The sequence below is a fragment of the Rhinolophus sinicus genome, chromosome 1 (genome assembly GCF_057876585.1).
Source record: "Rhinolophus sinicus isolate RSI-liver-muscle chromosome 1, RSI-T2T, whole genome shotgun sequence".
Taxonomy (NCBI): Eukaryota; Metazoa; Chordata; class Mammalia; order Chiroptera; family Rhinolophidae; genus Rhinolophus; species Rhinolophus sinicus.
Window position 1 is genome coordinate 39,479,631 of NC_142501.1, and position 26,006 is coordinate 39,505,636.

General features: G+C 35.7%; 1 protein-coding gene across 1 annotated transcript in view; it reads right to left on the bottom strand.

Annotated features, from left to right (window-relative positions):
- Window positions 1–26,006, bottom strand: part of ITPR2 (inositol 1,4,5-trisphosphate receptor type 2) — a 432,120-nt gene that overhangs the window by 137,078 nt on the left and 269,036 nt on the right. Inside the window, exons 38-40 of the mRNA XM_019737570.3 lie at window positions 6,427–6,535; window positions 5,255–5,442; window positions 317–500 (exon numbers count right to left, since the gene is read on the bottom strand). Coding sequence (XP_019593129.2) covers window positions 317–500; window positions 5,255–5,442; window positions 6,427–6,535 — 481 coding nt within the window. The remainder of the gene's footprint in view (window positions 1–316; window positions 501–5,254; window positions 5,443–6,426; window positions 6,536–26,006) is intronic.

The following is a 26,006-nucleotide window of genomic DNA, read 5'->3' on the forward strand; positions in this document are numbered from 1 at the left end:
ATATAAACAAGAGTTAAGTTCCTATGGCATTTCATTAACGTTATAATGAAACGACCTACATTGAATGAAACAATGATATTCAAGGACCTGCTGTAGTTGCTTTGCACTAATAATGCCTTGTGTGAGTTTGGTTCTGCAGAGCTGTTTCAAGGTCAATCCTATCACTGTAATAATTTACAGCTGGAACTCCTTACTCAGAGCCAAAGTTGGGATAAGTAGACTAAGATGTGAGATGACAAAGATAAGTGAGATCTAAACACTGTATTACCCTATTTTCTCTCACTCTACTCTCCCAAATACTCAAATATTTCTTTACCTCTGATTCGTGGACCAGATGTCATCAATTCATTGTCATCATCCCTTTTTTTGTTACCTAGGTCTACAGTATTCACTGTCACTGTTGATCTGATCTCTTTCTGAGCAGCCTTCATTCGGTCATACAGAACTTTGAAGAACTTTTCTGACTTTTTTTGTTCATGCAATTGTTGGTAGAAAGAATACTGCAAGAAAACATATTTTAAGGTATCAATACCCAAGGGGAGAAAAACTGTTTTTATGCTTGAAATAAACATCGGCATTATGAATGTAAGCACACATTTAATGTACTGCCCATTATTATTGCATAAATAATAAATTGAAAGCTTTTGCCAGTCTACTGTACTATTTAATGTATACCAATAATAATCTGTATTTGCTTAGCATTTCCACTAAAATCCAACATATTTTCATACGTTATTTAATTCATCCTTACTGATTGTTTATTTTAAAAATTTATAAGGCACTATAAGAAGTTGTATGCAAAGAATTGTTTGATTTTTATGTTATTATAAAATCATGTATTGATTAAACACTTATTTATTGAGTGCCTACTATGTGCCAGGTTCTATGTTAGTACTAGAGATAGAGCAAAAAGGAACAATAACCGAAATCCCTGCCCTCATGAGTTTATAATCAAGAGCAGAAAACAGCTATTAAGCCAATGCTCATCCTTTGCAAATGAGTTTAGGGAGAGTTACAAAGGGTTGTTTTTCTTTTTATCTAAATTACAGTACATTTAATTTAGAATATGTTACCATGGCAGCCTCACTCACAGGAACCCACTGATAAACAGGCACTAAGTCTATTTGGTACTTCATTAGCTACACTGCTTTGCTGGGGGTCTAGGACAAGCCCACCATGAAATGAATTCTGCTTCATAGTTTATAATGATGTAGAAAAGATTCAACACCAAAAGTATGACAAAACATATCTTAGTGAGAGGTGGAAATACTGAACCTTGGAAATAATCTGCCCTAATAATTATCTGCTTAGTGACTTATGGAAGTATCCAGAAGAGTTAGGAGATAGGAAAGATGATATACTCTAGAGAAGACAGAATTTGCAGTGGGTGAGGAATTTATAAGTTATTAATACCAAAACCATGGGATAGACACAACACAAACAAGAGAAATGAAGTAAAAAATAATAATAAAAATAATAATCCAAGTAAGTGTAGTGATTAAAAGACAGTTATATAAACTTGGTGAGAGACAGTGTGAAGAAAACATATGAAAAAAGTAATGATTTCCAGATCAAGGTGAATTGATGATAATTTAATAAATCTAAACAGCCATTTTGGGGGAGTTTGGCTCTCACAGACATGCTTTCCTGAAAAAATTCCTGGAACAATGGCCCACAGGTCCTGTGACTTGTAGGTGAGACTCTAATGACATCAGGTCTTGAAATGGATGTCTGTCCTGCAATTTTCGAGATGAGTAATATATATTCAGAGAGTTTTATGAAGTCTTAAAAGTTGGCTCCATACCTACAAGGGGAAGCTCCTAAGAAGAGGACTATCAACCCCTCAAAGAAGTAGGCCAAAAAGCCACAGTAACCATAACAACTACAGTGAACCAGTTGAGACAGTTCTGTTAATTCAAAGGATAAATGCAACATTCACAGACCTCTATGGTCTCACAAATTAAGCTGATGATTAAATCCTAATAATTTCAAAATAATGGGATGAGAAGATAGGAAGGGGTTTCAACATATTAATGAGGAAGTTATAGAAAATTTGTGGCTCTATTAAAACAAAGTTTTATAGCTTACATAGTTCCTTGACCAATGTTATCTCATTGATACTTTCAGTACAACTGTATGATGAATCGACAGTGTTTTCAGTTCTACTTTATAGATTAATAAAATGAGGTTTAGTAAAGGCAAGTGACTTGCCCAATATTATGTTAAGTCGTAAGTGGTAGAGCTAGGATTTAAATCTAGATTTTCTGACTCTAAGTCACTAAATTTATGAGGTACCTTTTTAAGCTCAAAACGGTAAATTATTTACATAGACTACAGCTTTTTAAAACCAGGGCTTTACAAAGCTGAACAGTATGATTTTAATAAAGATAAAAGTGTGCTTTGCATAATCTCAACAGATAGTATAAGGATTTCTCTTACTAAAGATAATGGTTTTTGATTAGGAAACTAGACCTCCATAGGCTGCATAAAGGGAAACTCAAAGGTGTTTTTTCAGAAGCCGAGGGTGATGGATAAACATATCTGTGTGATACAGGAAGGACTTTTCCCCAAGAAAGAGGCCGTAGACTAGAAATGGGAGGACAGAGAAAGGAAATGAAGTGAGGAACTGGAGAGAGGAGTAAGACTAGGACATGATACACGGTGAATCGGCCAGTGAAATTTCCCAAGACTAAGGCGGTACAGGTTATTTTAGAAAGGAGATGTTTATAGCAGGTAAGAGCAAAGACTCTGGAGCCAGACTGCATGGGTTTGAATCCTGATTCTGTCTCTGATTAGCCACGTGATGTTGGATAAGGAACTTAAACCGCCTACCTCAGATTCTTCTTTGGTCAGGTAAGATAGTATAAAAGTTATTGTGGAAAAAAAAAAAAGTTATTGTGAGGATTAACCACATTAATACACGTAAAGCACTAAGAACAGTGCCTGGTATTTAGGAGGTATTATTTTCATTATTGTTATTGTTAGTGTTCAATTTGAAATGATAATATAAGTACCTCCTCTAACTTCCTCCTCAATCAATCTTTGATAAAGTATATTAAACATATAAATTGACTTATGTAACTAGGAGGGAACCACTTAAGGAAGTGGATTAAAGTCCTATCTCAGTACTATAGAAATAGGGTTGTCAAGAGAATCCATGAACTAAGAAACCAAGACACAGTGGCTAAGGAGACTGTGAGAATGTACAATGCCTTAGGGATTGGCAGAAGTCTTGGGGAAGCATGGGTTTTAGAGTGCTCAAGGATGAGGAATAGGATTCAAGTTGACCTCAACTAGACCTCTTTGATGCAGGAGCACTCAGCTGACATCTGGGCTATACAATGATGTAGATAACATGAGAAACCCGAATAGGGTAAGGCTGATAAATGAGACTGTCATAACCCACCTTAAAAGAAGGTTTCCACATACAAAATATCTAATGCTGTTTCATCAACAAATATTTGTTGAACGGATATAACGCACTGTAGATATAAAGAATAGATCATGATCTCTTACTTTATGAAAGATGAAATTTCACTGGAGAGGCAAGATGTCATACAAATAACAACAAAACAAGATGATCCCATCTGATAACCATCAGTGGCGCAATAACAAGAATCTAGAAAGTGGAATCCCAAGGAGTGCTTCTACCTAGAGATGCCAAAAAAAATCCTTCACTCTTATTCCCTGGATAATCTGCATCTAACATTACATAGTTGCCTCGACAATTTCTTTAGAAAGTCCAAACTGGATATCTGGGTCTTAGAAGGAAGACAGTCATCAAGAAAACCACTCAAGTTCCGCCATCAGCCCATTCCCCAAATTCATTCAGAAGAATTTATGCTGGAGTATAGGCAAAGTGCCAAGTGAGTATTAAAGAAACAAGTGCTACGGGAGCTCAGATAAAGGAGTGGATGCCAAAGGCTCCAGCCAGATAGGGAAGACTTTGTGATGGAGGACAATTTATTCATAGAGCCATCACCCCTGACCATTTATTAACCCCTAGATAGGGCCACACATGATGCCAGACACAAAGGCTACAAAGATGAACAACGTAAGGTCTCGACCTTTAAGGATTCATAATTTACTGGACTTGTTTTCTAACTGAGAAGTACCAGTGTTTAAGCATTCTATTTTTTCGTTATTGTGCCACTTGCTGTTCACAAGGCCTTTATTCTTACAGAAAACTGCTATTAGATATGTCATATCATGAAATTCCTGCTGTTCACTGCATTTGATGACTAAATAAAGGAAAACATCCTAAATTTTAATTAGACATGACTCCTACTTGCCATGAATAAGAAAAAAATGGATTCTGGAACTTGCAATTAGGTGTAAGCATTGTTTCCCTCTCTGACCAAAACAAACCTAGAATAAGCACGCCAGTGAGTGGCAGGAGGACAAATCTTCTCTGGGAACAATTCCTAGCTCTCAGGCTTGTGTGGCTCTGCCTTTGGGTGTGGAGGAGCCCAGGGGCAACTTGGCAGGAGTTTCAAAATGAAATGTGTGCCTTCTGGAAATAGTGGTGTGATCCCCCGTGTGCAGGGGAGCACATCATTCGCTGTAGTGGAGCACTAAATAGATAAATTATGACTTTCAAATCACCCTGCGCTGAGCTGAATGAACAAATGAAATAGTTCTCTTTCCCTGCTAGTGAAAAATTCACTTACTGAGGCATCAGGGTAGTGAGCACTGGGAGACTGGGCACAACAAGCAATGTTACTGTTCGGAACTTCTAAAAAAGTATCTGGGGAGGGATGTGTTGAGATGGGTGGGGAATGTTACTGAGAACTGCTACAATGCCAAATACTGTGGGAGGAGTTTATTACGTATATTGTCCCTTTTAATTAATATATTTAATTCCTGGATGAATCAAAATGTCATTTTTATCTGCTAAAAGTCAGCCTAAAATTTCCCTAAGCAAATTGGAATTTCTGGTATCAAGTTAGAAAGGATGCTTCTAAGGAATGCTCTGCTCCACTGAATAATTTGTGAAGCTCTGTAGTTTCTATAGCAAATCAAATAAATTTATAAGAAAATGTGATACAGAACTGGTATATATAGAGATCTATCCATCCATCCATCCATCCATCCATCCATCCATCCATCCATCCATCCATTCAACCTCCATCCATCTGTAGTCATAAGAAGCTAAAAGAAGAAAACAAAAAAACAGTACTTTCCCTTGGCTTCTATGACAAGTAAAAAAGAAATACAAATGACAAATGTAACGCTCATCATGGCAAGCAGGTACCTGAGTCTGTGTATTTCCTCCTTCAAGCAAGGCGATGCCAAGTAAAATGCCTTCTGAAAAAATTCTGTCATTTTTGGTGTTCACTATAACATCGATGACAAGTTCAGATGCTCCTTCTTTATCCAGTAGACACTGAATGTCTGACATTGATATCCCCATCTTATCGGAATCTTGTCCAGAAAAGCTTCCTGTGATTATGAAATATAAATAAATATACCTTAATTACAGACATTATGAACATAGAAGGTTTTCAAATTCTTAGACCTTAGCATATTTAGAATTGAGATTTCCTCCCCACCCCTACAAAGTTACAGAAGCTTGGGTTTTAAAAATATCAAAAGTTTGTAAAAATAGAACTTTTTATTAAATGTATAACACCTGTAATTAAATGTTTTTTCTTAATAAAAAACACTTTAGAAAAAAAATCTAGCTTTATTTTTGCCCTTAATTTATATAGTAATAAATTATGACTTATTTTAACTATTTTTCCGAAGTTAAAAGACAAAATTAATTCTAACATTCAAATCCATTGTTTTATGAACCTGAAATTGTTGAAAGGTTTTTAATAGTGCTTTTCATTTTTTGAGCTATAATGGACACATAAGTTTAAGATGTACCACATAATGATTTACGTATTATTGCAAAATGATGACCCAAAAAGATTACTTAACATTCATCATCTCACAGATCTTTTTTCCTTGTGATAAGAACTTTGAGAATCTACTATCTTAGCAATTTTCAAAAATACAATACAGTAGTATTAACTATAGTCATCATGTTGTATATTACATCCTTAGGATTTATTTCTTTTACAATTGAAATTTTGTACCTTTTGACCTCCGTTACTTAATTCGCCTACTCCACAACCCCCACCTCTGGCAACCACAAATATGATCTGTTTCTATGAGTTTGGTTGTGGTTGTTGTTTTTTTCAGATTAGACACATAAGTGAGATTACACAGTATTTATGTTTCTCTGCATTACTTCATTTAGCATAATGCCTCAAGACCCATCCATGTTGTTGCAAGTAGCAGGATTTCTTTCTTTTTTTATAGCTGATAATAATGCTTTTTAAATGATTTTTTTTATATTTGTGCTATTTTAAGATATTAGATAGTGACATAAAAATATGTTATAAGAATCTTAAAATGAGGAAAAATGATAAGGCTTGCCTCCCCCTTGTGCAGATTTGCAGTAGGTTCCGGAAAGGTGTCCATTCATACCAACTCCATAATCACCTTTAAAGTATCGATTCAGGAGTATTTTTCTCAATGTGTTACCCTAATAAAAATAACAAGAAAAGTGTTATTGTTTCTTTTTCCAATAAAAGGGGAAAATATCAGTACATTAAAGTGCCACTTAAAATGCATTTCTTCACTGATAGTGATATGTGGAAAAAATTAATTTTATACTGCGTAATATTTTCTGAGGCAAAAATTTGCAAATATCTCCCAAGAAAATAATAATAATTTTGCTTCTCCTAGAAATAAAGAATAAAATATTGTACTTTCAATAACTGTAGTAGGAAAATAACAAATGCTATACATTTGAGATTGCTTCGAAAGTTTAGGGTCCCAGGGTTGGTAAGAAATAAATTAGTGGCACCTAAAGAGAAACAGATTAACAAACACCCTAAGAATTGGGAAGCAAAAGCCTTAATTAGAGGAGTTTAGTAAAAAGAGCTAGAAAAGTGTTAGGTTTACAGCAGGTGCTCAAAAATTAAGCTTGATAAGACCAAGTGAATTACACTTAAACTCCAAGAGCTTCACTCAGTAGACAGTAGGCAAAAAAACAGTGCATTTCTTTATAAAACATGCACTTAAAAAATTCCTAAGTCTTCAGCTTTGTATTGATTATAAGACATTTTAAAAATAACATATTTTGCCAAATAGTCACCTGCATGTATATAAGAAATATAGCTAACTCCAAATCTTCCATTTTATTGGTTATTATTATTTTAATAGACAAGTGTGATTTTTAAAGTATTATTTAAAGAATGTTTAGACTATTTAAATTAATGCATCAACTACTGAGGTGTTACTCCCATCTTACAAGTATGGAAATTGTGGTCCAAGAGTGTGTGTAATTAGCTGCAGGTCATGCAGCTAACAGGTAAAGAGCCAGACCTGAACTCAACTCTTGACTGCAAAACCCAGGCCTTTCCCCGCGCCTTGCTGCACGCCCCCCCCCCCACCCCCCCCACCCCCCGCCACCTTCCCAAGCACACCTCCCTTTTAAGCTGCGACACCTGGCTCTCATAGCTCCTTCTCTCTCTCATGCTTTATTTTTCTTTCTCAAGCCCTGAAGATTTTGTCCTCAGTTCTCTTGTTATCCTCTCCTCATCTTCCCTTTCCCCATCAGCCATTTCATCTGATCCTCCATTGCACAATCACTTCTGCAGGTCTGACTGCCAAGTGTGCTTCCTCCAGCCATGGCCTCGCTTTCCTAAGCTCCTCTTCCTGTTTCCCCTAGGTTTCCTTATTCACATCTGGAGGTTCCGCTGGCACCCTCAAACTCCATTTTTCAGAACAGTATAGTCCTTCTCTCTTAATAGTCCTGTTCTTCTTTCAATTTCAATTTATATTAAGGGTATCACAATCATTTTGGTCATTTAGGCTGCAAACTTAAGGGATCACTTACTATCCCACCCCCAACTTGACAATGACCTGTGAAATCCTACCTATTCTATCTTTTCAACTGGAGCTTCTGGTAGTGTCTTTACACATTATATTTTAACCAAATTGAACTATGTGATGATTTCTCAACCACAGTTTTCTAAGTCTTTCTTTTTTTCACCTCATACTCGCTGACTGAAAAGCTCTTCTTCTATCTGACTCATGGACAGGTCCTATCTACCTTCTTCATTCTACAAATATTCATTTAGGTACCTACTGTATTTTAAGCACTATCTTAAGTGAGTGAAATAACCCTCCCCTCAAAGAGTTTACAATAAGGTCAGTTCCATTTCAGAGATGTTTACTAGGCCCTGCGGAAACACATAAGAGGACAGAGTTGACTCAGAAGCAGCTTTACATGCATATCTCCTCTACTAACTCACACAAACATCAGAGCAAAGCTGTCTTGTGCACCACCAGAGCACAACAAATATGTCCCAAATGTCACAGTGCGGAGCATTGTAATAGACACTCAAAGTGTCTGGACTTGTTTATCTTTATAGCAACATTTATTTATTGATACTTAAGTTTTTAGAACACAAACATTTATGATTGCTTCCGGTTCGTGTTTTCTTCCTTTAAGACTTTTTCATAAAGGGGTGTAGTGCATAAAAGTGATGACTAGTCTTGGAAGAAACAGTGAGGTGTAAGAGCTTATTCTACCAATAAACGCAACTCTACTATCCCTTATAATACCTCAGTGGGACCCCTAGAAAACACATAAGAAATGAAAAGTCTTTCCTCTTTCCTTTTAAGAGAAAGTTTTTTGAGTTCAATGAATTTCACCTGGCCAGAGAATGATCCTTCCGAAAGTGGAGGAAAACCAAAATAAAACATTTCTTTGCAGTCAAACGATCTTGCACTGTATATCCTATTACAGTAGAAGGAGATGCCATAAGAGAACTTTTAGACCCATAAACTATGGGATTGAAGTTGTAAACTGGGTGGGGGAAATTAACTGCAGGACTAAATTTCTCTATAGTACAGCTCAGTTTGTTGTACTAATCACAGTTCTCACCTACAAGACCAATGTTCTGCTTATTACTCTAATTCTGTAAGATACAGCTGTCCTAGCTGTAATGAATAAAGCTGATCGATGTGAAAATCCAGGCTGTTCTTCTTGAAATTGCACAAGTCAGTATCACTGTCTGGTAGAGAACCTGCTGTGACTAGAGAGAGGCCTGTGTCCTTGTGAAATAGCCCATTTTTATGCTCTGTAAGAGACTTTTAACCACATTACTCCAAGAATCCAACCATGAGATAAACAAAAAATAGTCTACTTTTTTAAAAAGGAAGAAATTGGAAACTGCACTTTACCCTTTGCTTTTAAAAAAATGCCCTTTACATTGCTAGAAGAATAAACTTGTTCAAAACCAACACTAGAGTAGAACTGTGTCCCATCAAATTAAAATAAGCATCATGTCTGGCATTATTTCTAAATTCTCTTGGGCAGGTAAAATAAAATCACAGGCACTGACCAGATTCATAAACATCAAAATCAAAGGAGCAACACTCTTTTTATCCAATTCCAGCCTAGTCTGAAGCCCATATTTTCTAACTATAATATTCGGAGTGACATTGAAAGGGGAGAGGGTTGCCTATAGCTGTGTTCTTAACGCTGGACCCACACTGTGGGTTCCAACCCCTTTGACACTACACTGCATGTGGACGGGCGGATCTTAAGCAAGTTACTTCACCACCCTGTGCGTCAATCCCACAGTTGGCAAGGGAATAGTCATAACACTTAACCCTCTTTAGTTTTCTGTGATGATTAAATAGGTGAAAATATGTAAAGTACGTAGAACAGTTCCTGGCACACAGTAAGTGCTATATAAGTTGTGTATAGTTGATGTTATAATTGCTAATATTAATATTATCCAGCTCATGGAACTTTACAATATACAAAGGGTATTGTATACACTTTTTCACTTTATACTAAACCTTTCCACAAAAGTGAAAAAAAATTCTAATATGCTAAAAAAAAGGCAAAAATCATAAATGATGTCTGAAAATCCTTGTTTGTCCATTATTAGTCAGTCCTTGGAATTATATTCTAGGGAGCTAATATGCATATACTTCACTATATAAAACAGACCTTACAATTTCAACAAAAGTAGAAAAATATTATACCTTGGTTCAAACTCCATAGTTGGTACAAAAAATGAACAAAGAATTGATATGGATAGAATAGGATTATGTTCTGTTTGTCTTAGTCGTACTCATTTAAGATTGGAAAACTTTACATATTGCTACATTACAAGTTTAGCAGAACGAATTTTTGTTGCCACAGATGAAGTTCTGATGAGGGATGAGAAGCAAGTTCCGACTTGTCTTGGGGCATTTTTCATGGCCTGCACTCTCTGTAATGGGTTTCAGTGGTGACAGCACAGATGCAAGTCCTTTCCACAAATTCCTTTAACTCAAGTAAAGTAACTGTAAAAGCATTGTCAGAAATTCTGGTGCCAGGGTTGTAAACTATTGTCTCAGAGCTCTAATTGCCATGGCAGAAATTTGGGAAAGAACTAAAAGCACATTTAGCCATTCGGAAAATAATTCTACAATTGAGAAGTTTGACTTCTGTGCTCACTCTTCAATTCCAAAACGAATTCCTGACTGGGCTTCCCATGGAAGGTGTCTTTGTTGGATTAGGCCAAGTAGCAAGAAATGTCCTTTCCAGTCTTTTCAGTATCAGAGTTAATTCCAGGCCACAAGACACAGCTTTTAGCCAATGTCTTCATGTGAACACATCCCAGATGTGCTAAATGTAATGTAGCCAAGATAACTAACAATCACCTTCTGAAATTACAACAAAACATCTCCATAAAAAGACATCTTTTGTGGCCAGAGAAGTCATGCTGACAGTTTGTGAATATCTGGGAAGACTGGTTTTTTCCTGGCCACTTCCTGTTTTACCAACTCCACTATATCAAAAATTAAGAAGCTTAGGAATTATTGCCTTTAATAGTCATAGAAAGGACTAAAGATTTCCTTTGGTTTTTGAGAGAGCACAACACTGCCTTAAAAGGAGTTAATAGCATTAGGAGTGAAGAGTTCAAGGATCTGATATTTGAGGTACCAATTCCACATTTGTTCTCTTTCCCTTGGAAAAATTACACACTAACGTAATATTTTTCCCCCCATTGTGGATAATGTCATCAAGACATCATCAAAATATGACAGCACAACCGGAATCCTAGAAAACTAAGTCTTCAACTGGAAATTCAAATGGTGATGAAAATTGTAAACTAAAGATGTTTAATTTAGGGTTTTCCCTCAAAGATCAAAGATTAGTTATTAATAAAATGGGACAAGATCTGCAAGGGGGTGATTGCATATACCTATAGTCTCCATGTAGTCTCATTTTAACTTCAAACTTGGTATCAGCCTAATTAGTGTTTCCCTAACCTTTCTGTTTAATGACAGCACATCTGATTAGATATTTTTCCTCATTCCCCAGGGTGAAAATGTACATTTTGAATTTCAAATAAATTATTTCAACAGCTGTACTGTAATGGAGTTACATTAGGTCCACCATTATAATCGACTACATCTTTAAGGAACTCCTTTGGGAAAATGTAGCCAGTCTCCTATAATCTAGCTGGCCAATGGTTTGAATTTCTTGGTCACTGACTCGAAACAGTACAGGCCAGTTCCTTCCCTTGATGCTTTTTCCTAGTTTTCATAAGATGAGAAACACAAACTTCAATAGGAGCAGTTATTATACACATTCACAAGATGCTCTTCGTCAACACAATGACACAATCATAATCTTGAAAAACATTGGAATGTCTCAACAATTCTAGTAAACAAGTTTATAAAAAAAGAAAAGACTAGAAATTTTAAAAATCAGTTATTCATAAACCACAACGACAATCTACTTCCATCCTCTCTTCTTCCTTTTTTTTCCTATTCATTGTAAAGACGTATTACATTTCCACCATGTGTCAGGAACTAGGAAAGGGGGTGTAAAAAGCAATGTGCAGCATATGCTAAAAGAATTTTCAAATATGTGGAGACATATGGCACTGTTTTTCAATATAAATAATCCTCACCAGACCATTTGATTCCATTTGTAAAATTTAAACATTTAAACAGTAAATGATGATATTTAACCATTTGATGATGATGCTGTAGCTAAGAGTGATTTTGGTCATCAATTCAGGTTTATCAAATATCCTAGCCTCTAGTCTAGACAAACAGTGCTGCTGAGAAGGCCTTCTTAGGGGATGAGTCTGTGCCCCATAAATAGTGGGAAGGAAAGGAAACTATTTCTTTGGGGTATAATAAAAGCCTCTCAGCATATTTCCAATCAGCATAGTGAGTGACATCATACTCAACAGACTCATACACTTCAGCCATTTTAATATATGATCTTGCTTAAATTCAGGGTTGAGAATTCATGCAACCTCTTACCAATAGTACTTGAGAATGGTTTTTTTCTGCTTGTAATTGTTTAGTTTTCTGAGTAAGCAGTCTTCATCTGATCTCCAGAACATAAAGACTTGAGAGAAGAGTAAATAAGCAAGAGATTGAACAAGCAAGCCTAAGATACCATTTGCATATTGAAGCAAAACTATTATTTAGACTCACACATCATAAAACACTACCTCATAAAATTACACTCAAATGGCAGTGCACACAACCACTAAAGTTAAGCCCATAATCCCCTGGTGTAAGGTATAGAAACCTACTACAGTACTATTCGTTACTGAAAAAATTAGAATCAATAAGCTGCCAATGCAAGCATGTGCACTAATACTAAAGACTAGGAAAATGGAATTTCATGTGGTAATTTCAAAGCTTCTGCAAAGATTGTGTCCCAGAGGGATGGTACAGTTAAGTGTATAGCTCAATAATAGACTCAGTTTATGGGAGGTCCCAGGGAACACAAGAGGATAAAGAAGGAATGGTAGGAGATGGGAATAAATGAGAGAACCGAACTTGATCTGAATAATATTATGAAGTACAATAGGAGAGTTTTGCTCCTGGACAATGGGAAAAGTCATATTTAGCTTGCTGTTTTAGATATTCAAGTGCTATAATTCCTGTTATATTTGAAAATCATTTAGTAAAGGTTGATACATAGGTACAACTTTGCAAGGTGGTATAACAAGAGGTAAGGAACAACACATAAAGAGGTGATACCAGCACTCCCTCTGCAGCCCCATATTCAACTTCCTGTTTTTGTGGAATGTCTTATGTTCTCAGTGCCGTCTATGAGCTCCAAGCTATGATCTACTGATCTACCATCAAGAGACTGGTGGCCCACAGGGCAGTGAGAAGAGCACCTAACTCTGAAGTGTTGTCAAGGGAACAACATGGTAGAAGACCTATGAGAGAGAGAGAGAGACAGAGAGAGACAGAGAGAGAGAGAGACAGAGAGACAGAGAGACAGAGAGAGACAGAGAGATAGAGAGACAGACAGACAGAGACAGAGAGAAACAGAGAGAGAGAGAGAGAGAGAGAGAGACAGAGAGATCGATCTCCTCCCTTTCTCCAAAAATACTAGAATGAAATTCTCCTTAAAAGGGCGGGAGAAAACTAGCACTTGCATTACTTATCAATTAATGTAAATATTTTGACAGAAGAAGTGTGAACCTAAATTTTGATAAATTCAGAATATATTTAGAAGTTCCTCAGGTAGAAGAGAAATATTTACGGAATCTATGGAATGAAGAGGAGGTCCATATAGTATAATATCAAAGGAAGGTCTTGAGAATTAAATGAAGTAATAGCTACACACAATTTAACACGTAATACATGCAATTTATGGAAGTTCCCAAAAGCTGTGTACTTGGTGGAAATGGTAATGTTTCAGAGACCAATGTATTGGATCTGGGTTCTGCCACTGGCTTTTTGATCTCAAGATTTTACTTAACTACCCTGTGACTCAGTTTCTCCATTGGTGTATAATAATAATACCCATACTGCAGAGCTATTTTAAAGATTAGAAATTATACATTAAAAGCTTCATGTTCTTAGCCTACAATACTAGATAAACAATTATTGTGATATTTGGTTTAATGTTTAAAGGAAAATAATACTTGTACAACTGATGACACATATAGGATATTACGATGCCCGGTGCCACGAAGACAGCCATATCTTTAACGGCTGACATAAATATCCAGCTCCAGCCTTTCACAATTTTTTTAGAAGGCAAATGGAAAAAAAGCATTCATTTTGAAGCCAACTTGATCAGTATGTTATGGTTTCATAAAAATAACACCTACACATGCATAGGTCTCAATCACCCCTAGTGGATATACAAAGCAGAATTCTTCAGAAGCCAATTTAGAGCAACTTTTCTTAAAGTACTGTTAATAGGAAGACCAATATTCCAAGTTCTGCCAGGAAAAAACAATTTCCTTCCTAATATTTAATGTTTAAGAAATATAAAAAATATTAAATATGTTTATAAGATTATCAGTTATTGCTCCTTAGGAAAGACTGCACGTCCTAACCAGTTTCCTCACATTCACTTGGTGCCCTTCTAATTCATTCTCCACTCAGTATTCAGAGGGTGTGAAACAACAGAGGACTAGAATTCAGACTATTTAAATATATAAAGAATGATTACAAATCAGTGAGAAAGAATAATCTGGTAGAAAAGTGGAAAAAATATAACTGAACCAGCATTTCACATTAGACGCACATATGGCCAAGAAACATGAAAAAAAGCTCACCTTTAATAGTAATTAGGGAAATACAAATTAAGACTACAATAAGACACCATTTTATACCTCTAGGTTGGCAAAAAATAAGTCTTACAAAACCAGTTGCTGGAGAGTACATGGATCAATTGTGGAAATAAATATTGGTACTACCACTCTGGAAAACATACGCTCTCACCCCGCAGTTCCAAAATATGTGCCCCAGGAGCCACATAGGACCACACCATAGACATTTATGTCAGCCTTGAGAGCAAAACAATAAGCAAGAAGCAAAATCAAAACAAACCAAAACAAACAAAACCTGGAATCAATACAAATAGCCACTTACAGAAAAATGGATCAATAAATTGAGGTATATTTCCAGAGCAGAATATTATACAGTGGTAAACATGACTGAACTAGAGTCTCAGAGCAACATACAACAACCTTCATGAATCTTAGAAACGTAAGGTTGAGAGAGGGACAAAACAACAACAACAACAAGTCCTAGAAGACATGCAGTGCGGTGTGAAAGATACAAGCTGCTAGTTGTCTCTAGTGAGGGGCAGCCAGAGAACACAGGTGGATACAAGTTGTTGGTAATATTCTTCAGTTGGCTGTCAGGGGCATGGGGAGAGGGGTGTCATGGGTCTTTATTATGTTATTATGTTTTATAATTTAAAATGTTACACATATTCCTTCATATAAATTTAATATTATGTTAAAAGAAAATATTCAAGAAATATTAAACACAATTATGGCTGCTTTCTACATATCATGTTCTGTTGCTTTCCACCTCTCTTTGAATACTGACCAAAATCCATAGCATGGCTTAGGTGAGAATTTATGATCTGACATCTAGAAATCTTGGACTACTGTCACGATTGTTCTGTGAACCACTCTGTATCTTCCTCCTGCCACACAAGACTTTCATTGTCTCTTCATGTTCCCGCTGCTTCAAGACATTAGCAGGTGTTCTCGTGTGCCAGCTAGGTTTTCAGGCCCCAACCCCATCCCCCACCCAGGACTCCCAGCTTTGCTTAGTTAACATCTATTCAATCTTTAGATGTCAGCTTGACCATATAAGAATCATCCTCTCTAACCTCACCAAGCCTCTTATTCAGTCCTCTCATAACACCATATACTTCACCATGTGTTTTAGTTTTATATTTATTCATATCAACCTTTGAATGATTTCTATCTCCCCTACTAGATTATAAGTACCATGAAAGCAGGGACTGTGCCCTTTTATTCCTTTTTGGCTGACTCCCAACAACTAGTGCAAAACCTGGCATATTATATATTCAATAAGTATTTTTGAATGAATGTATGAATTGATGATTCTGAATGAGTGATCACTACATTTACCAACGAAATCTGGTGCTGAGTGCCATCTATTTAAGGACTGTGATATATGTTGTATGTCATGTCTTATAACATTGGCAAATGCTTGAGATATATTCAATGTTACTTGCATATTACATATTTTTAGTACACAAACTCATTAACTATGGTTCTATGGCTGAAAGAAGGAAACTGTTGGAATCCAACAAGCAAAATGTTAGAACTCTTAAAAATAAAGACTCAATTTGAAAGACTAGAAGGTAAAATGTTAACTAATAATTGCAGATATGGCCTAATGCAAGATAACACACTAATATGCCAAATTTCAGTCCAAGTTCTTCTCTTGTTACAATGTATCTATTGAAATTGAATTTTCATACTTTACTGAAAAACACAGAAACTACCTTGAATCTGTACATCATGCAAGGATCTGACTTAGCAACACAATCTCTAATATTATGTGCACGTCACTTAAAAAAAGATAAAAAGTCACTATTCTCTTTATAAGGGGGTGTGTCATAAAATTTGTAATTAATAATTAAATTAAAGATCATTCTATTTTTTCCATTTTCCATCATGAAATGAAAATCATTTTTTCTTTAATGTTTGTTGTTATCACATTAAAAAGTTATGTAGATCTAATTTTTATCCTTCCTTGAATCAAACTGTCCATGAGACTATATATTTCGCCTACTCTAATAAAAGCAATTTCTCTGCTCTCATGAGCTCCTAATTGTGTCCAACACGTTAATCATAATGTTCAAAGAATTTCACAGTAAAAAAAAAACTATGAGACAATGATTTAGAAGTAGTGGAAACCAGAAATTCTTTAAATATTCATCAACATTTCAAAGCACCAATACAATTATTACCAAAAGAAAACGAGGTATCCACCTGAAACTAATAAAAAAATAAAACAAAAAAGAAAGAAAGAAAAAGAAAATGAGGTGTCCATTCAAACAAACATGAAGATGTCTGAACTGCTTAAAGGACAAAGTGCCAAATGCATACCTGAGAAAGAGGCTTTTCCAGAAAGTCTTTGGCTAGGCTTACATGGTCTTTAAACACTATTTCAAAAATCATTTTGATTCCCTGTGGCATATACCACGGCAGATATTTCACTACTTTGTATATCTAGAACTATAACTGGAATCCAGGCACTAAGAAATTCACACTTTATTTTTAATAACATTCAAAGAACATTTGCTGACACGGAAGCCTGGCTACTGGGTCCTGATGTGGTGCTAGGCATTGGCTCAGTAAACATGGATTGTCACAGGCTTACGAATCACCTGTTGAAGTCAGCCTCTGAAATAAACAAGACAAAACATTCACAGGCTGAAAAAAAATGTTACAGTAGTCAATAAACTTGGTTTGAGATACATCAGGTATTTTTAATTAGGAAACTGAAGAAGAGAGAGAAAAGAATTACTTCAGTGAACTATAGGCTGCTGATCTCATACTCCCAAAGTGGCAAAGAATAAGTCAGTGACTGTCTAGCTCTCTCCTCTTTATCTGTGTATGTGTGAGTGTGTCTGTAATATTTTTATACTCCTGAATATTAATGCATATTTGTAAAAGGTATTTATCAAATCTTTGAGGTACTGAAAATCTTGCTTTCTCCCTGGTTATGGTAAGCATAGGCTGCCTCCAAAAACAACAACAACAACAAAAACAACAATAAATGAAACAAGCGAATAAGCACATCTCCTTTTCTATTCTATTTCAATAATTCTAACAGACATTTTAACATTTCTGATTGTAGGTCACTCTAAAATCAATGGCTTGACATAGCTTTGTTGGCAGCATTGTTTTTATTTTTAGTGATAGAATTCATGGCATATTAGAACTGATGAAATGTATTATATTGAATGAAAAAATAAGAATGTCTTTTAATCTGGCATTGTAACATAATTAAGCTTCGCAATATGGGGCATTACTTTCATACCCATTTTTCAGTTCATATTAAGCAAGATGAAATTATACCAGAAATTTGAAGATGTAATCTTATAATCAATGTTTTTAGTATTTTCTCTTTTTCTTTGCTGCATGTCCTATATGATACCTAAATTCATAAGCATCTTAAGTTTTGATGTCATATGCTCTGTCTGAGTTGGGCCTGCATTAAAATTAGTAAAGAAAATGACAATATTGATTGAGAGAAGAGGTATATTTACTTACAAATCAAGAGCAATAGAAAAGTAAATAAATAAGAGAGATGAATTTAACTAATTTATGAAGCATGGAGAGCATTAAATTGCTCTTCTTTAAAAAAAATCAATCACCTCTTGATACCACTAGGATGGCTAAAATAAAAAAGACAGACAATAAACACGTCTATGGGTGTGAGGAATTTGGGAAATATATATTGCTGATCATAATATAAAACAGTGCAACCACTTTGGAAAACTATTTTGCAGTTACTGAAAAGTAAATATAGAGTTATCAAATGAACCTGGAATTCCACTCACAGGGATATGCATGAGAAGTAAAACATGTCCACACACACACTCGTACACAAACGTTCATAGCAGCATTATTCATAATAGCTAAAAAGTAGAAACAACCTGAATTTCTATCAAACAATAAATGGATAAACAAAATGAGGTACAGCCATATAATGGAATATTATTTGGCAATAAAAAGGAAATGAAAAAACTGACATATGTTACAACATGGATAAGCCATGAAAACATTATGCTCAGTGAAAGAAGGCAGTCATAAAAGATCAGACATTTTATTATTGAACTTATATGAAATATCTAAAAGAGGCAAATCCAGACAGAATTGAGACAGAAAATAGATTAGCGGTTGCTGGGAGTTGAAGGTGTTAGAATGGGGAGTGGCTGCTAAGGGCTATGGGGCTTCTTTCTGGGGTAATGAAAATGTTTTAAAATTAGACAGTAGGTGTTGTTTGCAAATCTGTGAAAATACTAAAAAAAAAACCCACTGAACTATATACTTTTAGCAGGGGGAATTTTATTGTGTGTGGCTATCTCAATAAAGCTGATATAAAAGCATAAAACAGAGCCATTAGATTGGTAAAATATACCATAAATCCATTAGCTTGGTTAAAGAAATTCACTTTCAATGATTTTTTAAGTACATATTTTAAACAAATGTCAGTTCTGTCTACATTTTGGCTAAGCAGCTGAGGCATTACTACTATTTGCCACAAGTTCCTGCAGTTAAGTGCATCTGTGCAACAGATGTATTATAATGGTACATGTTTTGAATGTTACATCTGTTAGTAAATGCAGAGCAGCTCAAACTGCTAATTAAATATGAATTTGTATGTGTCAATTAGGAACCAATTCCTTGTTAAAACTGCCTAATGTTTAAGGCACAATAAATTGAGCTAGTATCTAGGAGCGTTTGTGTCTTGACCTGTGTGGGAATGCAGCCCAGGGCGCTGAATACAGTTGGCTAGACAGTTTCCATGGATACCTCACACTACTTGAGGTGCAGAAGCTCAAAATTATAAACAACTTCATAAAAATTATGCTTTGCAAAATATATTAGTTAAAAAAAAGATGAATCTTCCTAAAGAAAGGTGCTAGAATTTATTTTGTTGATAAGTGGATAAGGTTTTTTGGGGAGGGGAGAAGGAGGCCCAGTTTTTAAAAGGATCGTTTTTAAACTGCTTTCGCACTCATAGTAGCGGGAGATATTCAAAATGTATCTCTCGTCATGAGGTTTACAGCAAACCTCAAGAGTTTTAAAGATATTTAGCTTTTATAGGAACCATCTACATTGAATTATTCCAGCTGCGTTTAATTAATCTGGCCACTGCATACTAATATGCTGATCTTTCCAAATAAATGTACACTGTAATTACAACCAGGTTACTCCACCCACCATCCTTCTGCGCCTTCCCATGAAATAAGACTACACGTCTTCCAGATGTAGCATAAAAACCGCAGTGTTTTTCACCAACCATTTCAGAATTAAACAAAATACAGTATAAGAACACATGTAGTGTCCATAAGAAAAACAAGATTGTACCCACACTACTCGACTGAGAAGACCTGACCACACGCTTGTTTATTCACACCTTTAACAGGTTAGGGAAGGAAGAATGAGAAAGTCCTGGCATCAGCTTTTTCCATGTCCCCAAATTACTTCCATGATTAGGCAAACAAGTCAGGTTTTATTCCCCGAACTAAAGAGATACGTAATCATGCATGGAAATACAGTTGTTTTCTTTGGACCACAGTCCAGTCATTACATGAGACCCAGCATTCATGAGGGGCAAGAACACAAATTGTTTTAATAAAGAAGACAAATATATCAGTAAATTTTAATCAAATTTCACAAATCTCTCATTTGCTTCTCACAGCAAAGTAATGTAACACCTAGCTAAACAGCAAGAGTCAACTGCATTAAGCATTTCCCAAGTATTTTTAAAAGTGTGCATATGTTTTAATTTACTGTTAAAATAAATACAGCTTTTTAAAAAATTAGAAAACGTTCACTAAAAGTATTGGGGCAGGAGGTAGTAAAAGAACACAAAAAGAACTCGACCTAGAAAAATACCTATATTAACTAGAACTTCGTTCTAATCAAGTTTTCTTTACTGCTGCCAACTCTCCTGTCCTGTTTCTTATTCACTATCACCTTGAGTCCCCCTAATTCTTCCTGTTTTCTCAGTCTTTTTTCACCTGAGCTGTAACCAATCCCTTACCTGCAGTGCCTTTTGCTTCTGAGTGTCTAATTTTTTTAAGGTAGGAGAGATCTCTACCAATATCACGCCATCAGCAGTGCAGTGGTCTTCAGACCTGTTGTCCCGATCTCTGTCATTCCACTGCTCCTACTGCCTTCACCAACAACTCCTTGTCATCCTTCAAGGTCTCAGCTTAAATGTCACTTTCTTAAAAAACCTGTTTTCTGGATACCCCTCCCTTAGCTGAACTTGCACCCTCCAGTCCAACACTCTTACAGCACTCTGGACTTCTCCCTTGGAGTAATAAAGAAATTAATTAATCCCTTGTCTAACTATTTTATTGGTATCTGATGTTCTCACTAAACTCTAAACTCTACGAGGATGTAATAGATTGTTCATCAATGCGTCTCCAGGGCTTAGCAGACACTCGATAATGTGTTTTTGTAAGCAATACTGTCTCATGCATTTTTTTCTATTTCCATATACCTCTGCATTCTATCATTTTCATAATTTCCCACTACAATTTTTTCATAGAATAAAATTCTCATTTTTCAAAATCACCTAAAAAGTCATATTATGAAATAAACATTCTTCATCCTATTTTGGCCTCTGATGAGTAGAAAATAATCACTCTCACGCATATCAGAGATCAACATAACACATGTTTGGGACATTGTGGGACCAATGTATAAGCTATTGGAGGATGGTAGGGCAGAAGGGAATTTCCATACGTCCACAAATTAAGTCGAAAAGCCTAAGCCATCTCTGTCTCTCACTTTCACCCTTCAGCCTCCATCAGTGTCTTTAGCTCTGACCGCCTCAATGCTTTCCACGGTCTTACCATTCTTGGCACTAAAAATCTTGTGCTTTGCAGCTTCTGTCACCTAGAATAACCTCCTGGTACCTCTGCCTCATCTACTCTTCACCTCATTTCAAACCTCAGCTGAAAACATCCCTCTGCCCTTGTTTTACCTCTCCACGGATAGAAAAGGGAACCAATTTTTAATTCTAAAGCGTTTAAGCAGACACTTTACAGGAAGACACTCTGCAGTATCATCGTGAAGCACAGTACACTGCATTTATGCCTGGGGGAATTCTCAGGTTTGTGAAAGCATTGCCATTCTGCATTTGAAAAGCCTCTGCTTAAGTCAGAATTAAGATTCATTCTGATATCGCCATGATGCTAACATTTTAACCCCTTGAAAAAAAGAAATTTTAGCATAGTTGTTCCTTCTGGAAAACATACAAAGTTTTATAAAAACCCATCAGCTATCCCTGCCCTGTAAGTCTGTCATTACCAATACAAGATAGTAAAAGACAAACCCTCTGGTTTCCTGCAGAAGAGGCCACATGCCAGAGGCTGGCCAGCTGTTCACCACACCCTCTCCCTTTTCTCCTGGGCACAAAACTAGACTACACTGTCCAGTCTTCTGTGTAGTTAGCAGGGGCCACGTGACTGAGTAGGGGCAAACTAAAGGTGAGCAGAAGTGACGTGGATCCGGCTCATGTGGGAATCTTGTGTTCTTTCCTCTCTTGCACCCTGATGCAAAAAGGCAAAGCAACCAAGGAAGATACAGAGCCTCAGGGTGGAAGGAACACAGGGCTCTGGATTGCTAGCGGAACTGGGTCATAGGACAGCTGCCCTGCCAGAACACTCACATTGCAATTTTAACTTTTATTATGTTAAGCCACAGGTTTATCTAGTTCATTATTTGGTGTTACCTTAAGCAATCCAGGCCAGTGTGGGTCAGCCTGGATGGGCAATCACTAGTCTTGTCCCTGTGACAAGGCATTTTGTCCAGACTTACCCAAGTCTGAAGATACTCTGACTCTCTAAGCACAGGCTAGTCATGAAGCTGCTATGAAAATTAATCTGGGGATACAATTTCATTGACACCAGAGTTTTTCCAGGCTTCTCTTGTCAAAGCAGTCCCTCTTTCTACCACCTTTGCCTTCGAACTCCTATCCAATTTTTCCATTGTCTCCAAATCCCCATTACGACAATATCCTCTCTCTCTCTCTCTCTCTCTCTCTCTCTCTCTCTCTCTCTCCCCCCCCCCCCCCCCCGCCTACGCCCCTACCCCCCACCCCTGCAAATGTCCCTGAATAGATCCAGTTTTGTAAAAGCTACTCAGAAGGAAAATCAACTGACTTCAGGCCATATGTATATCATTGACTGTTTCAAACTCTCCAGCATTCAGCTGTGTTTCCACCAAACTTGTCATTTGTCTGTTTTCATTTGTCTCATCTTCGAACCTCTAAAAATATTTCCCTTCCACAGTGACAGCCTAAAGATTAACAAGCCTCTGAAAGTAGAAATCCCTCGTTAAATATGTATTCCAACAACAACGTGATACTTATGAACAATATGAAACAAGATTTCTTTATATTTTATTTTACCAGCTATGTTAGAAGTATGAGTTAAATTCCTTAGCATAATCAGTTCTCATGTAAAAAGCTTTCAATTAATTAAAATTTTTTAAAAGATAGGGAAAGTGCAGGAAATGAAAAAGGGACAAAAGAATTGATGGACTGTACTGGCTGGAATTTGTATCAATTTAGTTTGATATACAAAGAAAGTGATTATTACTACTTCTTCCAATGAAGTCCAGAAAATGATTTATAGGAATATTTACTACAGGCATGATATTTCTGGGCTTGAAATAAATCCATACAAAAGATATTCTTCTGTACTGGATCAATCAAGTTCCAGCCTGGCTAGAGGTGATGATAATTACTGGAAAGTAAATTGTTATGTTTTCGTCTGACTGCCTGCTGCTTTGGCACGTGTTATTTCCAACTCTGTCTGGAAATAATAGTACATCAAGCCATCTTGGGTGACTTATATAACCAGCTACTATCAGTTGAAAATCGTCAGCTCCAGTAACTTGCTACTGTATGCACACACTGGTGGAATACTGATTTCATTTATTTCCTGATTTTTGCCAAGAACTATACTTTAAAAGGGAAATTAATTCTACAGCTTTACCTTTAATCTTAATTGAAGCCATTTTAAGTTTGGTTACTAACAATAACCAAAAAAAAGAATAAGACTTAATGAACAGCTGACCTTAAATTGTTTCTTATTTTAATTTATCAATTAAATCTTGAATTTAAAATATGATTAATTCTTCAGGAAAAACATAATTATCTACTGCTGTCTGGGTTTATGACTAAAACAGAACAGAATATGTGTATTTTCTCATCAACTAAAAGTGAGATGGTAGAAAATTATTCTCCTAAACTCTAGACAGTTTGACAAAGCAATTTCTACTTTAGTACTCACTAACATATTTTGCACTATCAAAAGTAACAAGATACCTAAAAGAAGAGTGAAAAATAGGGTCCATAAAATCTTATTTAGCTTGAACAAATTTGCTTCAGTACCAACAAGAGAACAAAAGAAAAAGAACCTATAGTTATAAAAAAGAAAGAAAAAAATACCCCCCACACAAAAAAAACAACAAACAAACAAACAAAAAACTAGAAGCTTTATATCATTTGTTCATGAAATAATTTTCCTGGAATATCCAAATACTAGCACCAAATTTCAATACTGAGAAAAAAATTTAAGGGAATGAAAGGCCAGACAGAGTAAAACAACACCTTTCTCATTTTCTCTGATGCCATTTTTGCGAAAAGTATCAACATTATTTTACTTCCACATTTGAACAGTACTTGCTATAATTATTGAATTACCTTTGTAAATTATCAAAGCCCTAATATTAAAATACTATTTTTTAAAAGCACATACTGACTTCCAGTATATGCATGGCTAATTAATTTAGTATCATTATACTTCTGTGGAAATCAACAAAAACAAGAGAATAAAATGAAACCCTGAAAACTCCGTTTGCAGCAAATGGAAGAAACATATTATCTAAAGACTACAGAGGACATATAAGGATTGCCCACATTAGCAGCCATCAGGCAGGAGCCATGGAGGAAAAAGTAAGGAAAAGAAACATGGAGACTGGTAAGATGCCTCAGCAACAGCACCTAAAAGGAAAGGCAAAAATATACCTTCTGAAGTCAAAGAGCCCACCAGAAATACAAAAGCTACATTCCAGATCGTCTCACTAGAAGTGCAGAATGAGGGTGAAGACAAGCTATGGCTTTAAAGGGAATCATCAGAGTAGCCATATTTATGAGGTGGACTCTGTGATAGCAGAAAAGGAAAGAGCTTTTGGACTTTCAAAGACCTCCTGTAAATTACTGGTTATAGCAACAGAAATAATACATAAAAGGATATGAAAGAGAGGGAAAGGTGGAATGCAGCAGCAAAACTTAACATTAAGTGGCACTCTTATGAATTATACACAGAAATTAAAATTGTTACCAAAAATTGTTGACATGCATTTTTAAAATTTTGATGAAATCACTACTATAAAAGATTACAGCAGAGCAATAAGATAAAAATTCAAGAAGAGATTGTGAAAAACCACAATAGGAGCTGAAACTGAAAACAAATATTTCTTCAAAAAATGAATAAATAATTGGAAGGGACACAAATAAGCTAGACACTACCGAAAACAGAAGGACACAGAGGATAGATATGAGAAAAACAAAGTAAAATAAACATTAAGAAATGTCTTCTAAAATTAAAAGAGAGAATGAAAGAAGATAGCGAATATAGACTCAACATGCATATAATTGGAGATCTGAGGAACAAAAACAAAGAAATGAAAGAGAACAAATATTTTAAAAGACATGAGAGAATTTTCCTAAATGTAAAGAAGATGTTAAGAGTGTAAGATTTATAACAAACAAGAAAACTAGGAATTAGTTTTTAAAATCTGAAAACATAGACATGGAGATGTAAAGTAAAGCACAGGGAATATAGTCAATAATATGGTAATAACTATGTATAGTGCCAGGTGGGTACTAGACTAGTCAGGGGGATCACTTCTTAAACTATAGAAATGCCTAACCACTATGTTATACACCTGAAGTTAATATAAAATAATATTAAATATAAAAATATTAAATATAAAAATATTTAAAAAGAGGGGATAAAGGTGAAGGGGAATAAGAGGTTCAAATTTCCAGGTATAAAACACGTAAGTCACGGGGATTTAATGTACAGCATGGGGAACATAGTCAACAATATTGTGACAGCATAGTACAGTGTCAGATGGTTGCTGGACTTATCATGGTGATCACTTCTTTAGGTATATAAGTGTTGAATAACTATGGTGTACACCAGAAACTAATATCATATTATATGTTAGCCATATTTTAATAGAAATCTTTAAAAAACTAAAACCTGAAAACAAAGGATCTCTTGCATCTGGAAAATAATAAATTCTCCTTAAACAACTTTTGGGCCACAGAAAACTTTCAAATTAAACTGCAGAATTTCTAGAAAACAACAATAACTAAAATCCTCTATATAGAGAAATGCTATGGGATATAGC